The sequence below is a fragment of the Podarcis tiliguerta genome, assembly GCF_965153285.1.
Source record: "Podarcis tiliguerta genome assembly, chromosome: 5".
Classification (NCBI taxonomy): domain Eukaryota; kingdom Metazoa; phylum Chordata; class Lepidosauria; order Squamata; family Lacertidae; genus Podarcis; species Podarcis tiliguerta.
The window spans coordinates 62,887,217-62,906,332 of record NC_139538.1 but is presented as its reverse complement, the minus strand read 5'-3'; the positions used below and the strand labels follow the sequence as shown (position 1 = coordinate 62,906,332).

The window sequence follows — 19,116 nt, the reverse complement described above, 5'->3', positions numbered from 1 at the left end:
TCCCCTTACTTTTTAGGAGGGAAAAAGTGAGTCTTATAGAGCAAAAAATATGGTAGTTTCAAAGTTGAAGGGAAGCCTATGGACTGGATTGAATATTTAAGAGAATCATTAATATCATAATAAAATATAAGAGTGAGGGCAGTCTTCTGGGTGTGCAGGACCCGGGCTATTTGGGGTTTTACGAATGATTGCCAGCACACTGAAATAAGTTTGAAGCACTGGAAAGTCTTACGGTCAACTCTGCTCTCCGCAGAGATGCAGAATTTCTGAGCATTTTATAGGTAATAACACCATTATCACCACCACCACCAATGAAAAACCCTCTTGGTTTTTTTGTGAGGAGGGCACAGAAAATGGAAATACGTGCAGCATTTATTTGACTAGAACTACTCAACTAAATTATAATCCTGGGGCATGAAAGGGAACATTCAAAAGCATTAACACTTGAATCCTCAGATAAGGCTACTTCATTTGCATTGGTTTGCAGCCAGTTTCTGTACAGGCTTTTTTTTTATTTTTTTAAGAGTTTGTTTTGGTAGCCAAGGTACACAAAACATGAAAAGCAGTTGCATACTGCCACTCCGGAAAAAGTGCTTTCTGGCAGGCAGGGAAGAATTTAGACTCAAGGACAATTCTATACACAAACAGATATGGGCCTATTCGTATGCATAAAGAGCTGGTCAGCCCTGCCCTGATTCAAAGCACTGGACTCAAATCTGCATCTCTCTATATTCCCCACCCTTCAAGGTACTTTGTGCAATGAACCTTGGGCACATGCAAGCTGGAAGAGCTCAGCTCATCCAGGGAATGTCTGATTAAAAAATAACTTTTGAGATGTTATAGTTTTGAGAAGAAAGCAAAACGAACTACAATAGTACCACCTGCCACTGTGGCTATTGGATAACTCTTTCTCTTGTTTTTCCCTCTGCCCAAGGAGGTGGCTATGACCAGTCTCTGCAAGGAAGCTAGGCAGCTCAGAGTTCTTTCTCCAGAACTGGGATGCATGCCTGACCTCATGGCATGCACTGAAGAACTGTGAGCACTCTCTAAGAAGCTGCTGCACAAGGGAACCCTGAACCACAAGTAGGTTGAATAAAATAAACACTCTAAACCAGGGGTAGTCAACCTTTTTATACCTACTGCATCTTTCTTGATGGTAAAAATTTCCTTACCATCCACCAGTGCTCGATGGAAGAATTCAGCTTGTGCCACAGAACCCCCTACCGCCCACCTAGAATCCTACCACTAGTGGGCGGTAGGGACCAGGTTGACAACCCCTGCTCTAAACAGATGCAACCCATAGACATCACCTGGCTACCCAGCATGAGATCACCACAATTTCCATCTTGAGACCAGTAATGAATGTCCCATCACAATGCAATGGAATATATCTGTTGAATCCAACTAGAGTTTCAACATAACACAACATGAGTTCCATTTATTTCAAGTAACCTTCTTTCTCCACAGGTCTGGGTTTCCATGCTGCTTGCTACCAAAAAAAGAGAGATCTCAACTAGTGTACATTTAATTCCCATATAGCTCTGGCATTATAACAGGATTGATTTTTTTTTCTTGACACTGAAAAAATAATGTTTTGTGCCATGCAAGAAATTAGTGGTCGGAGATGTACAACTTCTGGAGGCATGTGTTACCAAGACCTTTTCATTAGCAAGTTCCCTTCCCACAAATCAGCTGATGCAATTTTCATTGCACCCTTTAACATACATCGCTAACAAGCACCTTTGCAGGCCAATGTTGAATAATCACATTAAACCAGTAAGACTGGATTTTTCATTGTTATGTTCTACTCAGATCTGTTCAGTGCCAACTCTCTATTTTAGTTTATTAATGAGGGCCAGGAAGAATCACCCAGAGCTTTTTTTCCGAGCTGGCCCAAATGTATCTCAGTGTAAAGATTCTGTACTGTCATTTTACATTATTTTTGCCCATTCTCTTCAGAAAAAAGTATTAAAATAATATGTTATTGTATCTTTAAGGTCTATGTAAAACAACAGAAGTTGCAACCCGTTTTGCAAAAAAATTTTTTTTAAAAAAAACACCTTTGCATTTGAGTATAAACTGGAACTAACATTATCAGCACAAACGTACTGGCCTAACATTTATTTCATTTGTTTATTAAATTTGTCAGTTGCTTTATCTTGCCCAGGACAACACAAAGTGATTTACAACCAAACAAACAGACAATATACCCCACATATATACATTAAAATCAGGAAAGAGAAATAAAAACATCCTGCTTTGCATTTGTTGAAGATGAAATGAAACACTGTCTTTGACTATTTTTCTTAAACACAATGTTTAAACATGATATTCACAACAACTGAACCAAAGGGAATTAGAAAGTTTCCTTTCACCTTTGCTTACTCAAGCCAGGTTTGAAGATTACATGTACAATCTACAGAAATCAAATGACCAAATTCACAATGCAAAACTTTTTTTAGTTTTGCTTGATATATAGAAAGAAACATACACCTTCAGGGTGCTATCTAACTCAGGGTAGACCCACTGGAATCAACGGATTTAAGTTAACAAAGACTAACTTAATAATGTTTATTTTAATAAATCTACTCTGAGCATGACTTTAGTCAGATGCAACCCATAGTAAACAAAATTGGGAGGGGGAGGATGTAGTAGGCCAGCTGTGTAAACCTGCAGACAGACAGTATTCCAGATAGTAGGGCATATTTTTTCCTATTTTTTAAATTACTGTAGGAAATGAAATAGAAAAAATGGCACTGACACAGACCCATCAACTCCAGAGAGGGGGAAAGTCAATTGGCACTTGAGTGACTCCATGTAGTCTTACTAACTTACCTGCATCAGAATGAACAGTATCTTTGAAAATTTTGCCTTTTTAAAGATGAGTATGTTCCACCTTAAAGAGTAAGGGATGCTTAGGCTTAATCACCACAGTAGGGCTGTGCATTATTTACAGAAGTAAGATATTCATCCAAAGCAGCTCATGAAATTCTGATACCACAATAGTCAGTGGCAAAACACTCATCTTTAGAAGAGATGCAATTTCTGTATTTGTGCTGTCAGCCATAATAAATAAATCCATGTGTGAAACAGGATTTAAACCTCAGCTCCAGTGAATATGTGATTCCCATGTGCTCAGGTTTACTTTATCATTTCTATCTCTTACCCAGCTATAGAACTGATCTCTCATACTAGCCTGCTCTCTCTCATCATGCATCGATGATGCTACATAATGAGATAACAATAAACTCTCGAGTATTTGTTTTCAATGGGAGTATGAGTGCACATTTTCTGGCTCAGCAAGTTATCCAGAGTGGTGGTTGGTTTTCCTTAAAACAAACAAACAAACAAACAAGCAGAAGAAGACAAGTCTACATTGCAGCTCAACGCTGTTAATCCTAAACATACCAACCAGCAAGTCCCACTCAAAACAATGGGTTTGGCTTCCATGTAAACAAAATTAGGAACAGGCAATTGATCTCACCATTTCAGTCATTTCCAAGGCCCCCTTTAGGGGCAAAATATGCTATGAATTTCTAATTATTCTTGATTATTCACTTTTTGGGGGGGGGATCACACACATACATGAGGCCCAAGATGCGTGCAGATCAGGTGAATCTCAGAGAGCTCAGATTATTTCTGCATTATAAATAAAAAATGAAAGAAATTGCATAGAACCACAGGGGTGAAAAAGAGCCAACTGATTATCAACTAAAACCCACCCATCCAAAACAGTCTCACCTACTGGAGTTTAACTCTGCCACCTAATCAAAACCTTCCTCTTTTCTTAAAATGCTTTCCCTAAATTTAATGGAAGGCAAAGAGAGAAAGAAGTTCAACTGTCAGTGTCATTTACTTACAATGCCTCTCATCAATTATAAGCTTCATTTTGAGCTGCTAAAAGGCACAGAGAGCCGGCTTCCAGGAGGCTGACAATCCAAGCCTGCACGTCTTTTACACCCCCAACAATCGGCATCCGCTTTAGCAAGGTCACATTTATGCAGGCTGTAAATTGAGAAATCTCTCATTTTAGCGACTTGCACTCAGCGGTGTAGAAACCGAGGCAAGCCCACTCCCTCCCGGCCTCCTCATTGGTCGGCCGCGGGACCGGCCTACGTGGTATCAGTGGGTGTGATCGCCGGGAGTGCGGCCCTATTGGTCGGAGCGAAACAGTACTTAATGAACTGATTGTTGTGCGTTCGAGCAGGAGGCTGCCGCACGCCGCTGGCGGAGCGCGCGCGCAGGAGGAGCTCTTTGGAGAGAAAACCAAACAATGAGAAGGAACGATTGGGTCCTTTAAGGCAGAAAAAGGCATAACGAGCGCGCTAGCAGGGCAAATCAGCCTTTCTAATCTTACCTCCTTCCTGCCTTAAAATACTGTATGTATGTATGTATGGGTGGGTGTATATACATACACACACAGTATATACATATGCATATATATGTGCATGTATATGAGATTATCTGCATCCAGCTAAGCAATCAAATCGTTGCTCTTCGAGCCTTGGATTTCGTCACGGGCAATCACATTTGACAGCATACACGTGAGCAAGCCAGCAAGCCAAGAAGCGCCCTCGCCTCATTCACAAGGCAGCCCCCCCCCCCCGCCCCGAGGTGGCCGAATGGTGGTGACTCAGGGCTGCTTGCCACACGACTAAAACAGCCTGGCCTGCGCTGCATCACGCGATGCAGAGGGCTCCTGCACGCCTGGAGATGCACAGATGCATGCGCGCGTGCATGCTTGCCCAGCCCGAGGCGGGCCCTTCTCCGCATTCCTCACTTACGTGGCCTGTTTTTCTTGCCCGAGTCCATCCTCCGGCGCGTCCGGCATTTCTTCGTCGGCGAGCCCTGGCCGGGTACCGGCGGGTCTTGTCGGAAGAGCAGCGAGCGCGCGGGAGCCTCCCCATTGCTGGGCAGCCCGTGGAAGCCGTTGTGCAGCAGCCCATTATGCAGCGAGCAGGTGGGGGTGGGGGCCGACGCGGCCGCCGAGGAAACGCCGGCTTGGCTTCGCAGCCGCTCCCCCATGGCGGCCGCACCGACGGCGACGACGACGACGGTGGGGAGGAGGAGGCGGCCCCTCGCCCGCTCCCTCTTTGTCCTCCTCTCCCCTGCAGCGCGCGAGCGAGCGAGGCAGGGAGGAGACTCTCAGCGCCCGCCGCCTTCGCTCATGCCTCCCCACAGCGGCTCCCTGGCGCCCGGAATGCGCCGCCCTCCCCGGCGCAGGCGTCCTGCCCTCCGCAGGAGACAGGGAGGACTGACGAGAAGGGGCGGAGGCAGCCGCAGAGTTCCCGGCTCCTTCCAGAGCTGTGTTGTCCTGAGGAGGCACCTTCTCCCTCTCGCGCGCGGCTTTTGCCTGTGCATGAGGCGGGATTGCGCCTATTCCAGCGCGAGCGCGCTCCCCCTCCTCCGCGCGTGCACTTCGTGTCTCACATAGGGACTCCTTAACTCGCCCTCGCGTGGAAGACAAAACGGGGTGAAATAACCCTCCGCGACCTTTTGTTCCCAGGACGCCTCGCGTCTTCTTGACAGCTCTCGCCTTTCCTGCTGAAGAGCTCAAGGCGCAGCTCCTGGGTTTCCCCTCACAACGACCCTGTGAAGCAGGCTAAACTGGAGGGATGGGGATTGTTGCTGAGCCCTGGGCGGCAGCCACAGTTCCCTCAAAGCCTCCCGCCCCCCAACACTCACACGCTAAAAAGTTGCAGGCCATTTGAGGGGAAAGGACAAACCTCGTAAAGGGGAGCAAAAAGCTTGGAGTATTGGACTAGGGCTGAGGAAACCCCCGATTCAAATAAATTTCCACTCAGCCGTGTCTCTCAGTGGGGGCAGAATCGTTATATATAATCTCAGGTTGCTGTGAGAGGGACAAGCGTGTTTACTGACTGCCTCGAGCTTTTTGAAAGGCATGGTTTCGTTTTGATTATTTTTTTTTAACTAAAAATAATATATCCTTCCCACTCATCAACCTGTCCCTACTTGCAGAAAATGCCATTTCCACTTGATGGGTGTCAAAAATTCTCTCTTGCCCAAGAGACCTCCCATTCCCAGCCTGTTTGTTGACAGTATCTGTTTGGGATCTTTATCCACAGTCCTGAAGTTTTACTTGGTGCAGGTTTTATCACTCTCATCTCTCGGTCTCTTTCATGTCCTTTTCCTGCCACTGTGGATTGTGTTTATTTCATAAATTGTAAAGACCATTTGGTTGTAAATACCTCAAAACAGTTTACAAAGACAATAAATGGATGCACCGAAAGGGAAAAGGGTGTCAGATGGGGACATCCTCCCTTGTTTCATCTTGGTGTGTGCTTGACACAGTTGTAATTTGCAAATTGTATTTCCCCATAATGATTGATTTTTATCCCTTTCACCAATCCTGTGAAGTAATATGCTGTCATTAGGGCTACTTCGTACTTTAGAAAATCCCTTCTGTGCAATAACAATTTGCGACTTAAGTTTGAACTGTCACGCAATGATTGCACAATCAAGTTTTTCTGCAGTATGTTCTCACAATGTGGACACCGATAAGCTATAGGCAGTTGCAGGTTTCAGTGTACAAGTACACTTGTACAAGTACACGTTACACCTTATTTCCTATGCAGAGTTTTGTAGGAAAATCACAGATGGAGAATCAAGGCCAATAAATACAATTGAATCCTATGCACATTTATTCAGAAGTATGTCCCAATTAATTCAACAGGACTTACTCCCCAATAAGGATGCTTAGAATTGGAGCCATTGTGATTCACCCACCTGAATTTGTGGCTAAGGCAGGATTTGCATCCTTGTATGCTTCTGTTGTTCAGTCCCAGCTCCTGCCCATCTAGCAGTTGGAAAGCACGTCAAAGTGCAAGTAGATAAATAGGTACCGATCCGGTGGGAAGGTAAATGGCATTTCCGTGCGCTGCTCTGGTTCACCAGAAGCGGCTTAGTCATGCTGGCCACATGACCTGGAAGCTGTCTGCGGACAAACACCGGCTCCCTCGGCCTATAGAGTGAGATGAGCGCTGCAACCCCAAAGTCATCCGCGACTGGACATAATGGTCAGGGGTACCTTTACCTTTATGCTTTTTGTAATGCTTAATGTGAGGATTAAACCCTAGACCCTTTGTTATTGTTTCAGTGCCAAAGCTTAACCCTGGAGGGTGAAGTGATAACTCAGTATTTTTCCCTCACCTCTGAATAAGCATAGTCAGTTCTTTCACTGTAGATTTGAGTTAAGAGCTCGAAGGGCAAAGGGCATGATTTCTAATGCCTCTGTTTTTAGATATTACGAAATCCTGTCTATGCACAATCAACTTCCATAGGTGGCTCCCACTGTATGTGGGCCAACTTAGGGATCACACAGTTCTGCCCCTGAGCCAAGGCCAATATTGCAAATACATGATCACATCATGGCACACTTTCTGCGTAATACAACATGGAGTCACATCTCCCATTACTTTTTCCACACAATCCTTTTCTAATGTGGGTGCATTTTAAAAATGTGCAAATTGTATTTTAAGTAGTGTGAATCATGAATAAAGGACACAATCACAACGTTCTTCACACATCTTATTTTGCAAACTCCTGTGAGTCAAATATAAACATACTTTTCAGTTCTATGCCAGTGTGGCAACAACTACCACCAAATTTCTATATTCAGAGCCACTAACATGGATCAAATTCATTCTTCACTGATAAAGGTGCATGCCAAAGGTGGGAAAATACATCTTTTTAACCACTCTAATTTTGAGTACAATAAATATGATGATGAAATGTAATATAGATAGTGGGTAACAAATCCAAGCTGAGTGAACTTCCACCATTGTTACACCGTTGACTGACAATTCCTTTGTGTTATAAGAAAAAACTGCTCTTTTCCCTTATGGGGTACCCAAGAGCCCATATAGAGTCCTCTTTTTAGGTTCTCTATCGGTAGGAGAAAATAACAGAGGCCAACCAAAGAATATTGAGAAGCAAGACAGCTAGTAAGCCTGATCTTTATTAAAGCTGTTGCAACAGAGTGCTCCCCACACACACAGGAGGGGGGAGGGACCCAGAACAAAGGTGTGCCCATCCTTGTATAGACTTTTTAAGTTGCCCACCCTCAAACTCCAGACCACCCCCAGAAACATCATACATACATCACAGAAGGGGTGTATCCCAGAACCACCTCCCCCAATGCATCATACATACATCACAGGAGGGGCGGACTACAACAGAAATCAGTGCGTTGTTTTTATCATGTCTGCCAGGTTACCTGTTAACGGTCACTTGACTGGATTACAGTGGCACCTCAGGTTACAGATGCTTCAGATTATAGAAAAAAGCCCCTGTATAAAAAACAAATATTATAAAGGTACTGTTAAGTCTGCTGCAGTGTTCTCTTATCCAAAAAATGCTAAACCTGTACCAGTTCCTCTATAACTTATCACTGTTTGCAGCTGTGGAAAGTGCACTGTATTATATGCAACACAACCCTGATAATATTTTCTTATGTTCCTACTTGGAAGCAAGCCTGCTGAGTTCAATAGGACTTTATCCCTCCTTAAAATGCCTATGATTGCAGGCTAAATCACGGAATGAAGTGTGAAGTGGGTCTTTTCACACCTGATATACTTGGTGTGAGTGTTTATGTGGTCTTTATATAGAAGCCATATTATCTAAATGACAGTCATCAAAGCAATCTGCTTATAAAAAAATAAAATCCACTTCTCTCCTCATTGGTGTAACTGTATGTAAATAGTACTCCTCTTTATCCAAACATCCTTGGTTTTATCCAAACAAATCTGAAGGGTTGTAGATCTCTCTTACACCATGCAGATGAACAAAATGTTGTAGAGTTCGCTACTGTGTTGACATGAATGCATCAGTCAGTGTAATATCTAGCACAGTATGAATACAAATACGTTTGAAGATTTGATTCCCAGCATTTACTGTGAAAACTGTGATTTTCAGTGTTTAAATGGCTATACTTCTTTCCTGCTATTAGAAGGGGCTGTGCTTTCCCATACACACCTGCTTACCTTTAACTCTGCAGCAGGCCATTTACTTGGCTCCTACTGTGAACCTTACGTCTGTGTTTCTCATCTACATGGGTAATTTGGGAACAGATAAATAGGAATGGTACTAATGTGTATAAGTCAGCTTCCATCACTCATATCTAAAACCATGTGTGTACTTGTCACTTTCCTGGGCTTTCATAACACTGCATAGTACTGTTACAGTAAGTCAGCGTATACACATTCTGTGCAGCTCACACTTCAATAGATAAAACATTTGCTACTTCCATGTGTTGCCTTGCACATGTGATTTTCGCATGTGAGGATAACTGGTGATGTTCATTCCTCTTAAGGCCATTCTGTAGCATTGCTCCAGATGGTAAAACCTAAGGATTTTTCTGCATTATGTTCAATGGGATGCTATGGCATGTCCTTTGTACTTCATGTTTTCTTATGTTCTGCTTCTGCAAATGTGCCTGTAATACCTTTACACCTGTGAATGTTGTTTGAGCACAAAATAGTAGTTTGCACCAGTGTTATGTCATTTCTGTTTCTGTATTTAAGCAGTTCAGGGGGACATTTGTCACACGTGACTCGATGCTTTTTCAGTTTCTTACCTTCCAGTACAAGGTTTTTTTTCTTGTCTGAGTTATTCAGCAATAATAATAATAATAATAATAATAATAATGGAGGAGCAGAAACAAGCCTTCTATTAGGGATTTGCATGGGTGTGGACTTTTAGTTACCACTCTGAAAAGAATGCAGTTAAAATGCTTTGCTTTCAAATTAAGTACGCAGACTTGTCTACAGATAAATCAAGGCTGGTACAACTGTGATGAGTAAATACCACTTTCAATGTTTGAATAGGTGAACATGTCCTCTGTGGAGAAGAGATGGCTGGGAAAATCTCTTCCATATGAAAATGATCTTGCTTTCTGTACTTAGAAAATTCTGGTATATTAATACTACCAGATAAAGACTGCTCTAGCAGTAACAATGCACCCATTCATATTTATTATTTATAAAATAATCTTCTCCCTGCATTCCTCCCAGCGGTCATTCCTAGGTAAGTGAGTATAGGACTACAGCCTAAGAATCTGAAGTCTTTGTTTTGCCATCTTTGAATCTGAAGTTTCGGTTTAAAACATAGTTACATACATTGGTACCTCAGTTTAAGAACAGCCCTGTTTATGAACAGTTCGGTTTGCGAACTCTGCAAAACCGGAAGTAGTGGCCTGGTTTGTTAACTTGACCTTGGTCTAAGAATGGAAGCCAAACGGTGGAAAAGCACTGGCAGCAGGAGGCCTCATTAGGGAAAGTGCACCTTGGTTTAAGAACGGTTTCGGTTTAAGAACAGACTTCCGGAATGGATTAAGTTCGTAAACCGAGGTACCACTGTACTGTACTTCCCTTACTGAAATCACACTAATGAGAATTAAAACAATGCAGCAGATGCCTAAGTCGTTTTATACCCTGCATCTCAAAAATGGCAATTAGGCACCAACTTCCCAAAGATATTGCACGAGGCTAACTTCTCTTGTATTGTTTGGGGCGTACAGACCTCTGGCTGCAGGCTAGGTCAAAACAAGCGTAACAGGTGCAACATATACTTGCAACACCCAGGAACCAAAAATATTTCCCCAGAGCATTTCATGTGAGTTATTCTTATGCAATGCCAACTTGAGAGAGTGAATCGTGTTCTGGAAAACAATTTTAATAAGTAGCATTCATGACAGAGAAAGCACTGTGTAGGGCAGATGATTACAAAAAGAACTTGCTACAGTTACTAGCAAATCTATGCTCTAAGAATTACCATTCCTTTCCGTTTTACTCTCTCTACATTACCGCAGTCTTACAATGCTACTTATACATTTCTGTTCAATAGATTATACTATGCCTTAGCGGGACAATACTTCTTGACATTTCTGCTCACTGAGTTATATATATTCAACCTTTTATAGCCTGTTTTTCTTTCTTTCTAAAGAACGAACATAGTGACTGATCTCTGCTGCTACACTTCCAAGGCAGAGATCATGCCTTCCTGTCTGACTCTCAGACCTTGTGCACCTGGTAGATGAAGTTCCACCCAGCACTGACAGCAAGCTAGTAATTTGCAGAAGGATGCATCATTCAGTTTAGGAATTTTTAAATGCCGCTGTAGTTTTATTTTTGGCCTTTTACAGGGACCCATCTGCCAATATATTTGTTCTGCCTGAAAAGCAAGTGAAAGAAAAACATAACATTAATTTTGTTTCATAGATCATACTATGCCTCAGTGAGACAACACTTCTTGTCATTTCAGCTCACTGAGTTATTCAGCCTTCTGTAGCCTGTTCTTCCTCTCTTTCTAAGGAACGAACAAACGTTTTTAGGGGATCTCAAAGAAAAACACATCTACAGTGGTACCTCAGGTTACATACACTTCAGGTTACATACGCTTCAGGTTACAGACTCCGCTAACCCAGAAATAGTACCTCGGGTTAAGAACTTTGCTTCAGGATGAGAACAGAAATTGTGCTCCGGTGGCATGGCAGCAGAAGGAGGCCCCATTAGCTAAAGTGGTGCTTCAGGTTAAGAACAGTTTCAGGTTAGGAACGGACCTCCGGAACGAATTAAGTACTTAACCTGAGGTACCACCATATATTGTTTCCTATAATACTGAAACATTGATTTTACAGCTTTCCGTTTTTTAAAAAACACAACATTATAAAATAAAGCTGAAAGTCCATTCTACATCAAGATCTACGGTATATTTGAAATAAGGGTTTTCCTCCTAATACCTCAGAAGATTGCCATTTTTTTACTTGTAAGGTAATATAAGCTTTATGGGAGATGATATATACTGAAATGATTAAAAAAAGTTTTAAAAAAAAACCTTTGTTAAGAAACCAGAAGCTTTTTTTAAGTTAGTAATTACAGGTACCAACATACCAAAGGAGCAGAAAAGACTTTTTATGTATGGAACAACTGCTGCCCAGATGTTATTAGCCCAGAGTTGGAAAGAAGACAAAGTCCCTACCAGAGAAGAATGGCAAACCAAGCTGATGGACTATGCCGAGATGGCAAAGCTGACTGGAAAACTCAGAAACCAAGAGGATAAAATATTTATAAAAGAATGGGAAAAAAATTATAAGTTACTTAGGAGACCACTGTAAGCAGATGGAAACAAGAGCAGGATTCTGACTCACTTGTAGTGAAAACCCCCTGCTATGAACAATATGGTTTGATAAAGAAGTTGGAGTACGGATGAATATACTGTTGTAGATGTTTAAAATAAGACTCCATGGAGGGGGGGGGGGGAGTCTCAAGATTCAGAAAATCTCTTTATACAGATTCTAGTTTTTACTAGTTTGTGCTTATTTGTACTTTGTATTTCTAAAACCAATAAAAAGGTGTTATTTTTTTAAAAAAGCCATTTTTTGGTCTTTGTGAACATTCACGTGTAGTGCAATGTAATTTGGCTTTTAAATCACCAAAGATCCCAGTTGGACTGTTCTGAAAATGCCTACTGTTTGCAGTCCTTGATTTCCAGGAGTAAAGAGGCTCTTCTTCTGCGTCATCACTTGTTTGATTTTTAGCTTGCCAACTAGACAGAGTCCACAGGATGATGAAGAAACTTCTTGTAATGAGAAATACCCCATTTATGTCAGCAGCTGGCTTCTCATTGCATCAGTTGCTTCCATGGTGAGCAACGTTGCACATTCCCTGTGCTGTTGAACATCTACGTCTACTCACAGTCAACACTGCTCCTCGCAATATCTGGATTTATTCCATCCAAATATGTGAGTCAGCATCTAAGCAGCCATTTGTCAATAGGGGTGGGCTGGTAATTAAATTCACCTGGTTCCACTGACTCCATGAATGAAAGACGGCCATGGCTGTAAGCTCCCCATCAGCATAGAGGGCGGTAGTCAACTAAATACTTGTGCCAGCGCAAGGATTAGCACCAGTGCCACAGGATTTGCCCCCTCTCCTCCCACACTTGGTTTAACAGCTTCCATCCTTTCCTAACCAGGTGAGGATAAGGTTCTTTTTCCAGGGAAGAACTTTTATCTATGTATAGAATTTATATCCTGCTCATCACAAGTGATCTTGGGGCACTTTACAAGAATTTAAATTACAATAACTAGTAAAGACAATACTTAAGATGCGAGGAGAAATCATGGTCACCAATCTACATTTAAATATTACCAGCAGCATGGCCATATTGCCCTTGCACAGCAAGTCTTCCGCTGACACCAAATGACAAAACAGCTGCCGATGAAGCTCAGGAGGAAGAAGCATTTGTAACTGAAGCCCCAGACTTCTGTCAGTGAGGACACTGCCAGAAGAGGCTCCACAGCTGATATCAAGGCTTGGACAGAAATATATGGGATAAAGGCATCCTACATAACTAGCCTCCTAAGTCATTTAGGGCTTCCTATACTTTGATCTAGGCCCAGTGACCAACAGGCTGCAAGTGCAGGTCTTTTGAGAGCCAGTATTATTTGAACTCTCATAGATATGCCCATCAAGAGTCTAGCTGCTGCATTTCTCACCAGCTGCAGTTGCTTAAGGACAGAAGTGAGTTGGACTAATCAAGTCAGGAGGTTACTACTGCACAGATCACTGTGACCAAATATCTCTGTTCAGGAACAGCTGAAACTGAAAAGATCAGGGTCCCAATTTGCATTATCACCAAGATGCTAGCAACAGCCACCTCAATGTAATATTCAGGGTGGTGGGGTAAACAAAATCAACAGCAGCCAGCTTTAGAGTTGCTTCTTTTTAATTAATTCCCTGACAGTATGAGTCAGCCAGTCATCACCTCTAATTTTATAGTAACTGTGATGAAGCTGGCCTATATTCATCATGGCTTCTAAGGTTTGGTCAGGTTGGTGATACTGGCCTCCATTTTAACAATGCCCAAATTTAGACTGTTGTTACCAGAAACAAATAATAGTCCAAAATGTTTATAGCATAAACACATCTAGAGCTATATATTACAATGCATGATAATACCAAATCCTAGGTACCGGTGAGAAGGATTCCTATTATTACCTCACCCTAGGGTTAGAGATTGATACTTGGATAGTTTAGGGCCCCAAATGGGGAAGTTGAGGGAAGTTGGTGGTATTTATAGGAGACGCTCATGCTTATAGTATTTCCTTCCTCCTTTTCTTTTTTGAGGGGGTGAGACAGATGATGTATTCTTGTCCAATCTGCTAGTTGAAGAAAGTAGCTTCACTAACCTTCAGGGTAGAATCATGGCATGGGGGAAATAGCTAACTGAATATATAGTGTCAACAAAGAAACCAGCAATGGTTCTAGATTGAGTAACATTAATGAGATCTTTTATTAGGGTTCCTCCCACACTGAAAAAAAATTAATGAGATCTTTTATTAGGGTTCCTCCCACACTGGAAAAAAAATGCTGCATAATGACCTTTAATCACTCAACCTTATAGGATGGTGTAAAGCTTCAGTCCTACACCCACTTACCTGGGAACAAGTTCTACTGAACTCCCTGGGTGTGACTTCTTAAAAAGATGTGTATAAAACCCAGCAAAACATATTAGCAAATGTGATTAATTGGTGATACTCGGGGTCAATTCCTTTTAATATTAGATTACATAGGGGACATCCACATGTCCTGTCAATTTTACATAGATGTACATCACCTTTGCAAACAGAAGGAATGTTGTATCAGTGCTATTTTACTGATGATTTATAATTGTTTTATTGATGATTTGTTAATTATTCTACACAATTTATGTTGTAACATTCTAGTATGTTATTGTTATTTATTGTTTGTAAGCCACTTTGTGATTCCACCCATTCTGGGGTTTTGTTTAACTATAAAAGATAAAAATGTTACTTTAAGGCAAAATAACTACTGAAGGAAGTTTGCTTAAATGAGCATCAATAGCTTTTGTTGGCTGGTGGCCATTAGGCTCACGTCAGTACCATTTGATAAGATCCTAAATAAATTACCCTAATCTGTAAAGCAACATTAGTTGTTCCCCAAAAGCAATCAGCATGTAGCTGTTGTGCACCCAAAGTTGCAGCTTCCTAACCAGTTGCAAAACTCTTATTTTGTATCCTTAGCTAACTAGATTACAGCTGCCAAACTATTACTTCACAGAGCCTAGCTCCATTTTTGCAAGTTATAAGCCACATTGGTTAATCTTTTCACACCCATAATCTTTAGTAATGTTATAGAAACTAAGGGGGTTTACTTCTGCTGCCCAAGTCCATGATTAGTCAGAGATGAATGGAGGCAGGATGCAGTGAAAAGCAAGGCAGGTCCTTATTTTTCTGTTGCAACAGTGTTCCCTCCCCTCTTTGAAGGAGGCAACAGAGACCCAGAACAATGATGTGCAAGCTCCTATAGAAAGACTTTGAAAATTGCTACCCTGTTGACATTGTAACGTAAGAGGGTACAATTTTAACTATTTGCACGAATGCGTGAGTTATTTCAGGCTCAAAGAGACCTTAAACCTGTACAAAAAAGTGACCAAAAAAAATTTATTTCAAAATTAACTTATTTTATAACTACACAAAACATCCTCCTTATTTTCAAAACATAACAAGTACATAGTTAGCCCATTCTACAAGAAAAGTATGATACATGTGTTAGTTGTGGTTCGTGCGCTACGGCTTATGGAACCCATCAGGAATAAAATGACAAAAATTCACTTTGAGTGGTTGGTGGCACTTAATACATACCTTATTTTGAAAGAGACCACAATTAGCTTTATTTTGATACCAGAATAAACCCAATCAGTTGAAAAATAAGCAAAACAGGTTGTTTTTTCTAAACTGATGCAGAAATTGCATTAGCCTAAATCACGTGAAAATAGAAATTTTCAAAAAAATCTCCTGTGCCCAATTTTGTACCAAAACAACTTTACAAATTAATTTGAGGTTATCTCATAAGTATCTACACATAACTTTTTTTTGAATAAAATCTGAATCTTGAGAGCACGGTCAAGTATTAAAATCATTTGGCGTGGAATGACCCAATTAATAAGATTTTGGAATAAATAAAGAAATGAAGCAAATAACCAATTCACCAAATCTAGCATGCGGGAGGCCCCTTTATCTAAATTATATAATTTGGTATTTGAACGATTGGTATTAATAATTGTAGTATAAATTGGTATTGTTATAATGAAGCTATTATTGGATTGTAATTCAAAACTTTTTTTTTTTTTAAAGGAACTTGCCAGACTGGATTTGCAGGGAATATTTGGAAGTGAAAAGACAATTGGAAAGTTTTCCCCACCCCCCTACTGCAGAGAAATATTTGAGGTCCTTTAGGGAGTCAAAATGGCTTCAGGATTGCTCTCCTGTACTATTTTGGACATGTGGTTTATAAACTTCTGTATGTGTGTTTACATTGTGCATTTATGAACATTTATTCTATATTTGAGACTTTAGAATTATTATAACAGTAAAGCTACTTAAAATTATTAAGGTAAAGGTAAAGGGACCCCTGACCATTAGGTCCAGTCATGGCTGACTCTGGGGTTGCGGCGCTCATCTCACTTTATTGGCCGAGGGAGCCGGCGTACAGCTTCCGGGTCATGTGGCCAGCATGACTAAGCCGCTTCTGGCGAACCAGAGCAACACACTGAAATGCTGTTTACCTTCCCACCGGAGCGGTACCTATTTATCTACTTTCACTTTGACGTGCTTTCGAACTGCTAGGCTGGCAGGAGCAGGGACCAAGCAACAGGAGCTCACCTCGTCGCGGGATTCGAACCGCCAACCTTCTGATCGGCAAGTCCTAGGCTCTGTGGTTTAACCCACAGCGCCACCTGCGTCCCTTTTAAAATTATTACCATCAGCAAATATCCCAGTAATCTTTAAAGCCACAAATGGAAAAGAGTATAGTGCATGATACGTTCAATGATCTGTTGTTACTCAAAGAAAATACGCAAGTGAAAGTTGTTAAGTGGCATGAAAATGAGTCCTTAATTTAATGCTTGTTATTGTACTGCTCTTCTGTAATAGGAAAACCTTCAGATCAACCAACCAGAATGTTTAAATTGTGCCTTTCTCGCCCCTACCCTGCCCCCCCATTAAAAAATACAATTCCAAGAGTAGTAAGTTAATAGGCAGGTCAAAGATCCCAGGGGAGAGAAGAAAAAGCACACCAGGGCATGTTCGAGCTGGATTGTCTCCATGTTCTATTTACAAGCAAAATAGCTATCTTTCTACCGGTAAAAGGGGGGGGGGGTCACAGGAAGGGAACAAAGTCGGAAGGGGGCCACAGTCTGGAAAAGGTTGAGAAGCACTGTCTTAAACTGTCCCTGTCCCTAACCCCTTCCCAAAATTGCATACCATTCATTAACCAATCCCTTACGGCCTGAATCAAAGTTGCCCTCTCTCGGCTCAACTAAGTGTTCAGAACGAAACTCTGAAGCCTTCTAACTTGACTTGCATCAGGCATCTTAACAAATAATGACCCTCCGAGCAGCAAAATGATAACAACAACAACAACAATTTATTATTCATAAATTGTTGTGGGTTTCCACAGCCACTCTGGGCAGCTCCCAACAGAGTATTAAAAACACGAAAAAATATCAAACATTAAAAACAGGGCTGCCTTCAGAAATCGTCAGATAGTTGTTTATTTCCTTGACATCTGATGGGAGGGCGTTGCACAGGGCGGGCGCCGCTACCGAGGAGGCCCTCTGCCGTTCAGACATGCAGCAGGAGGCCTCCGTACAGTGGTACCTCGGGTTACATACGCTTCAGGTTACATACGCTTCAGGTTAGACTCCGCTAACCCAGAAATAGTGCTTCAGGTTAAGAACTTTGCTTCAAAACAGAAATCGGGCTCCGGCGGCGCGGCGGAAGCAGGAGGCCCCATTAGGTAAAGTGGTGCTTCAGGTTAAGAACAGTTTCAGGTTAAAAACGGACCTCCGGAACGAATTAAGTACTTAACCTGAGGTACTACTGTCTTTGGGACTACAAATACTCCACGTATTTGGGCAGCGGTTTCGTGGTCCAGGAAACACCAGGAGGGTAACCAGCTTGGCAGAGGCATTTCTCCGCTTCCCTTTATTTATATCGGACTTGAGAGCGTACGGAGGCCGGGCCCCAAACCCTGGTTCCAAACGAAGCCCTGCCTGCTGCCCCGAGCTAAGCCAGCCGCTGTTTCCACGTGCCCGTTCGCACCCCACCGCTTTCCGCGTCTCCTGCCTTCCGAGACACCCGCAGGCGAAGCTGCCACCCCTACCGTCAACAATCCTTCCGTAGTTCCCGGATGGACGCGGAGCCTCTTGGGATTCGTAGTCTTTCGCCGCGCCCAAGGGCTCCTATATAGAGAAGCGGCCGGAAGCTGCCGGGCCTCCGCGACTACATTTCCCAGCGTGCTCGTCGACGCGGGCTGTTGGCTCCCATGAGCCTCGGCGGCGAGGTTTGAAAAAGAGCGCAGGTGAGCTTCTTTCGCTGGGGCGGCGAGGCCGTTGCCGCTTTTGGGGGGCGGTTGTGCGCTTAACGGGGGAGAAGGGCTGCCGTTGGCCGCCTGGGATAGGATTGATTTCTTCTGTTCTCGCCGGTTCTCGCACCCGATTGTATGTCGTTTTAAAAGTAAGTAGATAATTGGTGGCCCTGCCTTTGCCCCTTTCGGTCTGCATTCGGGTCCGGGGTCCGAGCGGAATGGCTTACTTTGTCAAGCCCTAAGCTGAGCTGGTAGCAGGCCTGTAGTTGCAGGGCATCGTTGCATTATATCGTATGTTTTTGAAATAACGCACCTGCGCTTTGAATCCGAATCTTGGTAGTGCAAAAAAAGAAAAAAGCATGCCAGACCTTACTAGAGATGAAATTTTGAAGCCATGGGGGAGAAAAACAGCTTTCATTTTCCTGAAGCAAATTCACAGGAAAGTTGGGGAGGAAAACAAACCCACAGTGCCGTGTTGTTGTTGTTTAAAGCACTCCTTACATATCAAAAGCCATTTGAGGAATAGAATGATCATGTTTATTAAAAGTACAGTCTATTCGGGCGATAGTGGCTGTGCATCTGACCCACAGAAGCCCCTGCTAACATGCTAAACCTGTATTTTCACTCTAGGTCTGTAGGTCACTTTAAACACATGTGAATCGGAGGTATGGCATAGGATGTTCTCAGTGTTTTGCTACAGCTGCAC

The 19,116-nt window shown here is 42.4% G+C and overlaps 2 protein-coding genes across 5 annotated transcripts in view; one reads left to right on the top strand and one right to left on the bottom strand.

The window, feature by feature from the left end:
* PANK1 (pantothenate kinase 1) overlaps window positions 1-5,466 on the bottom strand; it is a 31,001-nt gene extending 25,535 nt beyond the window's left edge. Inside the window, exon 1 of one of the 3 annotated variants that reach the window (XR_014512083.1) lies at window positions 4,785-5,355. Coding sequence is in view for 2 of the 3 variants with exons in the window: in XM_083443693.1 (XP_083299819.1) it covers window positions 4,785-5,025 (241 nt within the window). In the remaining variant the exon portion in view is untranslated. Of the gene's footprint in view, window positions 1-3,860; window positions 4,216-4,784 lie in introns of those variants that run through there. The other 2 variants (XM_083443693.1, XM_083443694.1) reach the window with 2 other exon arrangements.
* Window positions 5,467-17,671: 12,205 nt separating this feature from the next.
* Window positions 17,672-19,116, top strand: part of KIF20B (kinesin family member 20B) — a 38,814-nt gene continuing 37,369 nt past the window's right edge. Inside the window, exon 1 of one of the 2 annotated variants that reach the window (XM_083441269.1) lies at window positions 17,672-18,404. The gene's annotated coding sequence lies outside the window, so the exon portion shown is untranslated. Of the gene's footprint in view, window positions 18,560-19,116 lie in introns of both variants that reach the window. The other variant, XM_083441268.1, reaches the window with a different exon arrangement.